Source organism: Oncorhynchus mykiss, chromosome 1 (assembly GCF_057628025.1).
Source record: "Oncorhynchus mykiss isolate SJ-2025 chromosome 1, ASM5762802v1, whole genome shotgun sequence".
Lineage (NCBI taxonomy): Eukaryota > Metazoa > Chordata > Actinopteri > Salmoniformes > Salmonidae > Oncorhynchus > Oncorhynchus mykiss.
Window position 1 is genome coordinate 4,832,501 of NC_143022.1, and position 10,000 is coordinate 4,842,500.

General features: G+C 47.0%; 1 protein-coding gene across 1 annotated transcript in view; it reads right to left on the reverse strand.

The window, feature by feature from the left end:
• Window positions 1–10,000, reverse strand: part of crocc2 (ciliary rootlet coiled-coil, rootletin family member 2) — a 182,783-nt gene that overhangs the window by 91,578 nt on the left and 81,205 nt on the right. Inside the window, exons 10-14 of the mRNA XM_036983156.2 lie at window positions 9,666–9,762; window positions 6,734–6,802; window positions 5,337–5,483; window positions 3,637–3,836; window positions 562–744 (exon numbers count right to left, since the gene is read on the reverse strand). Coding sequence (XP_036839051.2) covers window positions 562–744; window positions 3,637–3,836; window positions 5,337–5,483; window positions 6,734–6,802; window positions 9,666–9,762 — 696 coding nt within the window. The remainder of the gene's footprint in view (window positions 1–561; window positions 745–3,636; window positions 3,837–5,336; window positions 5,484–6,733; window positions 6,803–9,665; window positions 9,763–10,000) is intronic.

The window sequence follows — 10,000 nt, forward strand, 5'->3', positions numbered from 1 at the left end:
CTATTCATTCAACTCTCTCTATTCTCTCTCATCTCCCTCTTCTCCCTCTCTTCTCAACTCTCTCTCTTCTCTCTCTTCTCCCTCTTCTCCCTCTCAACTCTCCCTCTCTTCTCTCTACTCTCTCTACTCTCTCAACTCTATACTCTCTCTAGTCTCTCTAGTCTCTCATCCCTCTCTTCTCTCTACTCTCTCTACTCTCTCTAGTCTCTCATCCCTCTAGCATGAGTTTGTAATGTAGTAATGCAAGCTTTTACATTTTCCTAGAGAGATCTGGGATCTGTCCTGCTCTGAGAATGACACGTGTTCCTGATCTCAACTCTCAACAAACAGATAGAAAAGCAGCAGGATGGAGGGATGATACTCTCTCTCTTCTTCCTCTCTCCTCCTCCTCCTCCTCCTTCTCCTCCTCCTCCTCCTTCTCCTCCTCCTCGTCCTCCTCCTCCCCCTCGTCCTCCTCCTCATGTGTGTCTGTGTGTGTGTGCGTATGTGAGCATGTGCACGTGTGTGTGTGTGTGTGTGTGTGTGTGTGTGTGTGTGTGTGTGCTGTTTCCCTAGACCTACCCTCTCTGGGCCTCGGTGCGTTGGCGTTCCAGCTGTCTCTCCAGGTCGTCTCTCTGCTGGCGGAGCAGGTCTCTCTGTCTCTGGAGATCCCCAGCCGACCCCCTCATCACCTCCAGCTCTGCCCCCAGGGACTCTGTCTTCTGCTGGAGGCCCACTACCAGCTTCTCCAGGCTGACCTTCTCACTGGTGGGAGGAGGAGAGAGAGAGAGAGTATGTTTAAAAAAATACAGTGCCTGGCGAAAGTATTCGGCCCCCTTGAACTTTGCGACCTTTTGCCACATTTCAGGCTTCAAACATAAAGATATAAAACTGTATTTTTTTTGTGAAGAATCAACAACAAGTGGGACACAATCATGAAGTGGAACGACATTTATTGGATATTTCAAACTTTTTTAACAAATCAAAAACTGAAAAATTGGGCGTGCAAAATTATTCAGCCCCTTTACTTTCAGTGCAGCAAACTCTCTCGAGAAGTTCAGTGAGGATCTCTGAATGATCCAATGTTGACCTAAATGACTAATGATGATAAATACAATCCACCTGTGTGTAATCAAGTCTCCGTATAAATGCACCTGCACTGTGATAGTCTCAGAGGTCCGTTAAAAGCGCAGAGAGCATCATGAAGAACAAGGAACACACCAGGCAGGTCTGAGATACTGTTGTGAAGAAGTTTAAAGCCTGATTTTTTTATACAAAAAGATTTCCCAAGCTTTAAACATCCCAAGGAGCACTGTGCAAGCGATAATATTGAAATGGAAGGAGTATCAGACCACTGCAAATCTACCAAGACCTGGCCGTCCCTCTAAACTTTCAGCTCATACAAGGAGAAGACTGATCAGAGATGCAGCCAAGAGGCCCATGATCACTCTGGATGAACTGCAAAGATCTACAGCTGAGGTGGGAGACTCAACAATCAGTTGTATATTGCACAAATCTGGCCTTATGGAAGAGTGGCAAGAAGAAAGCCATTTCTTAAATATATCCATAAAAAGTGTTGTTTAAAGTTTGCCACAAGCCACCTGGGAGACACACCAAACATGTGGAAGAAGGTGCTCTGGTCAGATGAAACTTTTTGGCAACAATGCAAAACGTTATGTTTGGCGTAAAAGCAACACAGCTCATCACCCTGAACACACCATCCTCACTGTCAAACATGGTGGTGGCAGCATCATGGTTTGAGCCTGCTTTTCTTCAGCAGGGACAGGGAAGATGGTTAAAATTGATGGGAAGATGGATGGAGCCAAATATAGGACCATTCTGGAAGAAAACCTGATGGAGTCTGCAAAAGACCTGAGACTGGGACGGAGATTTGTCTTCCAACAAGACAATGATCCAAAACATAAAGCAAAATCTACAATGGAATGGTTAAAAAATAAACATATCCAGGTGTTAGAATGGCCAAGTCAAAGTCCAGACCTGAATCCAATCGAGAATCTGTGGAAAGAACTGAAAACTGCTGTTCACAAATGCTCTCCATCCAACCTCACTGAGCTCGAGCTGTTTTGCAAGGAGGAATGGGAAAACAATTCAGTCTCTCGTTGTGCAAAACTGATAGAGACATACCCCAAGCGACTTACAGCTGTAATCGCAGCAAAAGGTGGCGCTACAAAGTATTAACTTAAGGGGGCTGAATAATTTTGCACGCCCAATTTTTCAGTTTTTGATTTGTTAAAAAAGTTTGAAATATCCAATAAATGTCGTTCCACTTCATGATTGTGTCCCACTTGTTGTTGATTCTTCATAAAAAAAATACAGTTTTATATCTTTATGTTTGAAGCCTGAAATGTGGCAAAAGGTTGCAAAGTTCAAGGGGGCCGAATACTTTCACAAGGCACTGTATATTCGATTTAGAGTTGGATAAACGTGGATTTTTCCACAAGAACATATCCAGGATACTACCCTTCACAACATAACCTTCACTCCAAATCAAAACTTCAAACCTACATCCTGATTTGGGACAAAAGTACCCGGAAAGATTCATACTACCGAAGATTCTTATTCCCAAGGACTATACAGCAAATGCTCTGGCAAACCAACGACTAGTAAAATAAGCACAACAGAAACCTGCAGAACAGATCTGACTGCAACGTCCATTAGCACCGAGGTGTAAAGGAAAAGGTGTCAAAGCCCTTGATCCCAACAACGGCAGGAGAGTTTCACAGCCTCGCCCCACCTAAATACAGAGGCCTTTGAAGCTCCCTCCCCAAACACCCCTTAGATGTAAAAAATGACAAGGCACGGAAAGAGTACAAAAACAAGATCCTTACTGAAAATCGAGAGACACTTTTTTTCTGACTGCTGTAAAAATAAAAGGGAACGTAAGCAACTGAATCCTCCACACAGATCACGCAGTGCTATATTAACACACTACCCCTCTGTTAAGACAGGGTGGGGGGGTGTTAGTGATGGGTGTAAACTCAGAATACTAGACAACGAGGACTCTGAATCAGCCAACGAGGACTCTGAGTCAGCCAACGAGGACTCTGAGTCCGCCAACGAGGACTCTGATTCAGCCAACGAGGACTCTGAATCAGACAACGAGGACTCTTGAGTCAGCCAACGAGGACTCTGAGTCAGCCAACGAGGACTCTGAGTCAGCCAACGAGGACTCTGAGTCAGCCAACGAGGACTCTGAGTCAGCCAACGAGGACTCTGAGTCAGCCAATGAGGACTCTGAGTCAGCCAATGTCAACCTGTACAAGTCTGGAACAGTATTGGTAGAGGGCAACCCCAAACAGTTTCAGCTTGATTTTCACATAATCGAATAGCAGGACAAGCCACCCTGAACGTGTCAGACCACACCTCTTCATTAAACAACCCTACAGGCGAGCAACCCCAAGAGGAAAGTCACCCAGTAAGACGAACAGCAGGTGAACACACCCCAGTCAACACAAAAACGTTGTCCAGCTCAACAACAACCACCCTTAACCAGACCTGGAGAGCTGGAGGAGCTGGAGCCGGAGAGCTGCCCCCCCCCCCCAAGACCTGAGGGACCCCCCCCCCCCTCCCCAGACCTGCGGGATCCCCCCCCCCCACCCAGACCTGCAGGACCCCCCCCAGACCTTAGCAAGTTACCTGTTGAGGAGGTCCAGGGAGGTGTGGAACCTCTGGGCGTCTCTGTGTTTCTCCTCCAGACTCTTCTCAACCTGTTGATTCTCCCTCTGCACCTCCTTCATCTTCCTCTCCAGGTCCCTCCTCTCCTCCTCCTCCTCCTGCAGATTACTTTGTAGAATATCTACCTGCTCCAGGGCTTCATCCAGCCGGCTACGCAGGTCCTGTTTTATCAATCACATTTCAACCAATCAATCAATCAAATGTAGTTTTTTTTATCACCAGTTGTTTATCACAATGTTCTTATGAGTCTTTCCACGCAAAGTCTGTGGATTGTCCAATTACAGTCTGTGGATTGTCCAATTACAGTCTGTGGATTGTCCAATTACAGTCTGTGGATTGTCCAATTACAGTCTGTGGATTGTCCAATTACAGTCTGTGGATTGTCCAATTACAGTCTGTGGATTGTCCAATTACAGTCTGTGCATTGTCCAATTACAGTCTGTGGATTGTCCAATTACAGTCTGTGGATTGTCCAATTACAGTCTGTGAATTGTCCAATTACAGTCTGTGGATTGTCCAATTACAGTCTGTGGATTGTCCAATTACAGTCTGTGGATTGTCCAATTACAGTCTGTGGATTGTCCAATTACAGTCTGTGCATTGTCCAATTACAGTCTGTGGATTGTCCAATTACAGTCTGTGGATTGTCCAATTACAGTCTGTGGATTGTCCAATTACAGTCTGTGGATTGTCCAATTACAGTCTGTGGATTGTCCAATTACAGTCTGTGCATTGTCCAATTACAGTCTGTGGATTGTCCAATTACAGTCTGTGGATTGTCCAATTACAGTCTGTGGATTGTCCAATTACAGTCTGTGGATTGTCCAATTACAGTCTGTGCATTGTCCAATTACAGTCTGTGCATTGTCCAATTACAGTCTGTGGATTGTCCAATTACAGTCTGTGGATTGTCCAATTACAGTCTGTGGATTGTCCAATTACAGTCTGTGGATTGTCCAATTACAGTCTGTGGATTGTCCAATTACAGTCTGTGCATTGTCCAATTACAGTCTGTGGATTGTCCAATTACAGTCTGTGGATTGTCCAATTACAGTCTGTTGATTGTCCAATTACAGTCTGTGGATTGTCCAATTACAGTCTGTGGATTGTCCAATTACAGTCTGTGGATTGTCCAATTACAGTCTGTGGATTGTCCAATTACAGTCTGTGGATTGTCCAATTACAGTCTGTGGATTGTCCAATTACAGTCTGTGGATTGTCCAATTACAGTCTGTGGATTGTCCAATTACAGTCTGTGCATTGTCCAATTACAGTCTGTGGATTGTCCAATTACAGTCTGTGGATTGTCCAATTACAGTCTGTGGATTGTCCAATTACAGTCTGTGGATTGTCCAATTACAGTCTGTGGATTGTCCAATTACAGTCTGTCGATTGTCCAATTACAGTCTGTGGATTGTCCAATTACAGTCTGTGGATTGTCCAATTACAGTCTGTGGATTGTCCAATTACAGTCTGTGGATTGTCGAAGACTACAAGTACCATCAGGTTTGGAGTCCATAACACTGAAATTCCAATCCCTGTTCTCTGCCATACTTTTCAATGAGGGAACTGTGGGACTTTGGTTGACCTTATGCATTGACTGGCATTGATAATGGAATTGTCCCCAAGACTGGTATCCCATGTTGAGTGATTTGTCTGACCTGTGTTTGTATCTGGTGTTGTGAGAGGAGACCTTTGACAGCCATCAGGGTGCTGTTGCATTGGGAAGTGCGGCCCCGGAGAGGTGAGGAGGAGGAGGACGAAGGTTGACCACCAGAGACATAACCCTCCTCACCACCATGAACCAGCTGAACAGGAAGTAGAATGGGTTGGAGAAAGAGAAGGCAACATCCTGAGTATCCTGAAATATGTCAAAATCTAGACCACACGAACAACATGATAGAGACATGATATAGACACACAACTGACATGTTAGTATTACCATCATGAACCAGCTGAACAGGAAGTGGAATGGGTTGGAGAAGGCAACATCCTGAGTAGCTTTGCTTAAAAGAACCTGAACACATACAAAACGGCTAGTTTCTCACACCCAGACTAAGTCTAGTCTTGGATTACAACACACTGTTGTGTCCCAAATGGCACCCTATTCCCTATATAGTGCAATATTTTAGACCAGAGTCCTATTCCCTGTATAGTGCACTACTTTAGACCAGAGCCCCTATTCCCTATATAGTGCACTACTTTAGACCAGAACCCTATTCCCTATATAGTGCACTACTTTAGACCAGAGCCCTATTCCCTATATAGTGCACTACTTTAGACCAGGGCCCTATTCCCTATATAGTGCACTACTTTAGAACAGGGGCCCTATTCCCTATATAGTGCACTACTTTAGACCAGAGCCCTATTCCCTATGTAGTGCACTACTTTAGACCAGAGCCCTATTCCCTATGTAGTGCACTACTTTAGACCAGAGTCCTATTCCCTGTATAGTGCACTACTTTAGACCAGAGTCCTATTCCATATATAGTGCACTACTTTTGACCAGAGCCCTATTCCCTATATAGTGCACTACTTTTGACCAGAGCGTTATGGGTCCTGGTTAAAATGAGTACGCTATAGGGAATAGGGTGTCAATTTCGGACACAGCCTCTCACTTTAATTTCCACGACTGAATCTGGTTCTGGGAAACCGGCACTGATAAAAAGCACTGATAGTGATATGATATGCCCAGGCCAGGCCTGAATACCTGTGTGATGCTGGTTAGGACCTGCAGCAGGCTGAATACCTGTGTGATGCTGGTTAGGACCTGCAGCAGGCTGACTACCTGTGTGATGCTGGTTAGGACCTGCAACAGGCTGACTACCTGTGTGATGGTGGTTAGGACCTGCAGCAGGCTGACTACCTGTGTGATGCTGGTTAGGACCTGCAGGAGGCTGACTACCTGTGTGATGCTGAATACCTGTGTGATGCTGGTTATGTCCTGCAGCAGGCTGACTACCTGTGTGATGCTGACTACCTGTGTGATGCTGGTTAGGACCTGCAGGAGGCTGAATATCTGTGTGATGCTGGTTAGCACCTGCAGGAGGCTGACTACCTGTGTGATGCTGGTTAGGACCTTCTGAAAGTTGTCCATGTCTGTCCTGTCCTCCGCTCTGCTTGTCTCCTGTAACAGTTTTTATTTTATTTCACGAGGCAAGTCAGTTATTAAGAACTAATTATTTACAACAACGGCCTCTTATGGGGGCGGGGCCCGGGATTAAAAATATAAATGCATGAAACCAAACATACAGGAAGCCATAGGGGTCAAAAATACAGGAAGCCATAGGGGTCAAACATACAGGAAGCCATAGGGGTCAAACATACAGGAAGCCATAGGGGTCAAACATACAGGAAGCCATAGGTGTCAAACATACAGGAAGCCATAGGGGTCAAACATACAGGAAGCCATAGGGGTCAAACATACAGGAAGCCATAGGGGTCAAACATACAGGAAGCCATAGGGGTCAAACATACAGGAAACCATAGGGGTCAAACATACAGGAAGCCATAGGGGTCAAACATACAGGAAGCCATAGGGGTCAAACATACAGGAAACCATAGGGGTCAAACATACAGGAAGCCATAGGGGTCAAACATACAGGAAGCCATAGGGGTCAAACATACAGGAAGACATGGGGGTCAAACATACAGGAAGCCATAGGGGTCAAACATACAGGAAGCCATAGGGGTCAAACATACAGGAAGACATGGGGGTCAAACATACCGGAAGCCATAGGGGTCAAACATACAGGAAGCCATAGTGGTCAAACATACAGGAAGCCATAGTGGTCAAACATACAGGAAGCCATAGGGGTCAAACATACAGGAAGCCATGGGGGTCAAACATACAGGAAGCCATAGGGGTCAAACATATAGGAAGCCATAAGGGTCAAACATACAGGAAGCCATAAGGGTCAAACATACAGGAAGCCATAGGGGTCAAACATACAGGAAGCCATAGGGGTCAAACATACAGGAAGCCATAGGGGTCAAACATACAGGAAGCCATAGGGGTCAAACATACAGAAAGCCATAGGGGTCAAACATACAGGAAGCCATAGGGGTCAAACATACAAGAAGCCATAGGGGTCAAACATACAGGAAGCCATAGGGGTCAAACATACAGGAAGCCATAGGGGTCAAACATACAGGAAGCCATAGGGGTCAAACATACAGGAAGCCATAGGGGTCAAACAAACAGGAAGCTATAGGGGTCAAACATACAGGAAGCCATAGGGGTAAAACATACAGGAAACCATAGGGGTCAAACATACAGGAAGCCATAGGGGTCAAACATACAGGAAACCATAGGGGTCAAACATTCAGGAAGCCATAGGGGTCAAACATACAGGAAGCCATAGGGGTCAAACATACAGGAAACCATAGGGGTCAAACATACAGGAAGCCATAGGGGTCAAACATACAGGAAACCATAGGGGTCAAACATACAGGAAGCCATAGGGGTCAAACATACAGGAAGCCATAGGGGTCAAACATACAGGAAGCCATAGGGGTCAAACATACAGGAAGCCATAGGGGTCAAACATACAGGAAGCCATAGGGGTCAAACATACAGTAAGCCATAGGGGACAAACATACAGGAAACCATAGGGGTCCAACATACAGGAAGCCATAGGGGTCAAACATACAGGAAACCATAGGGGTCAAACATACAGGAAGCCATAGGGCTCAAACATACAGGAAGCCATAGGGGTCAAACATACAGGAAGCCATAGGGGTCAAACATACAGGAAATCATAGGGGTCAAACATACAGGAAGCCATAGGGGTCAAACATACAGGAAGACATGGGGGTCAAACATACAGGAAGCCATAGGGGTCAAACATACAGGAAGCCATAGGGGTCAAACATACAGGAAGACATGGGGGTCAAACATACCGGAAGCCATAGGGGTCAAACATACAGGAAGCCATAGTGGTCAAACATACAGGAAGCCATAGTGGTCAAACATACAGGAAGCCATAGGGGTCAAACATACAGGAAGCCATGGGGGTCAAACATACAGGAAGTCATAGGGGTCAAACATATAGGAAGCCATAAGGGTCAAACATACAGGAAGCCATAAGGGTCAAACATACAGGAAGCCATGGGGGTCAAAAATACAGGAAGCCATAAGGGTCAAACATACAGGACACCATAGGGGTCAAACATACAGGAAGCCATAGGGGTCAAACATACAGGAAACCATAGGGGTCAAACATACAGGAAGTCATAGGGGTCAAACATACAGGAAGCCATAGGGGTCAAACATACAGGAAGCCATAGGGGTCCAACATACAGGACGCCATAGGGGTCAAACATACAGGAAGCCATAGGGGTCAAACATACAGGAAGCCATGGGGGTCTGGCGGGCGCCCACAGAGTGGGTAAGACCTCCACCCCCTCTCACCCCTGACACACCCCAGACTGCCCCAGACTATCCCAGACTGCCCCTGACACACCCCAGACTGCCCCTGACTGCCCCTGACACACCCCAGACTGCCCCTGACTGTCCCAGACTGCCCCTGACACACCCCTGACTCTCCCAGACTGTCCCAGACTGTCCCAGACTGCCCCAGACTGTCCCAGACTGCTCCTGACACACCCCAGACTGCCCCAGACTGCACCTGACACACCCCAGACTGCCCCTGACACACCCAAGACTGCACCAGACTGCCCCTGACACACCCCAGACTGCCCCTGACTGTCCCAGACTGGCCCAGACTGGCCCAGACTGCCCCTGACACACCCCAGACTGGCCCAGACTGCTCCTGACACACCCCAGACTGCCCCAGACTGCCCCTGACACACCCCAGACTGCCCCAGACTGCCCCTGACTGCCCCAGACTGTCCCAGACTGGCCCAGACTGCCCCTGACACACCCCAGACTGGCCCAGACTGCCCCAGACTGCCCAAGACTGCCCCTGGGGAATCCTGTATGTGTGTTTGTGTGTGTGTGTGTGTGTGTGTGTGTGTGTGTGTCTCACCATCCTGTCCAGACTGGTCTGCATGGCAGCAAGGCCTGTATCCTTCTCACTGTTCTGGGCTCTGAGATGTTTTACCATGTCTGCCAGCTCCAGGATCCTACACACACACACGTGTGCACGTGCACACGCATATGCTCACACACACGCACACGCACACGCTCACACACAGACACACACACACACACACACACACACACACACACACACACACACACACACACACACACACACACACACACACACACACACACACACACACACACACATACACACACACACTTTTCAGATCATATAGCCTAGGCATCTGACAGAATGATCTGAGGAAGTACTCATGA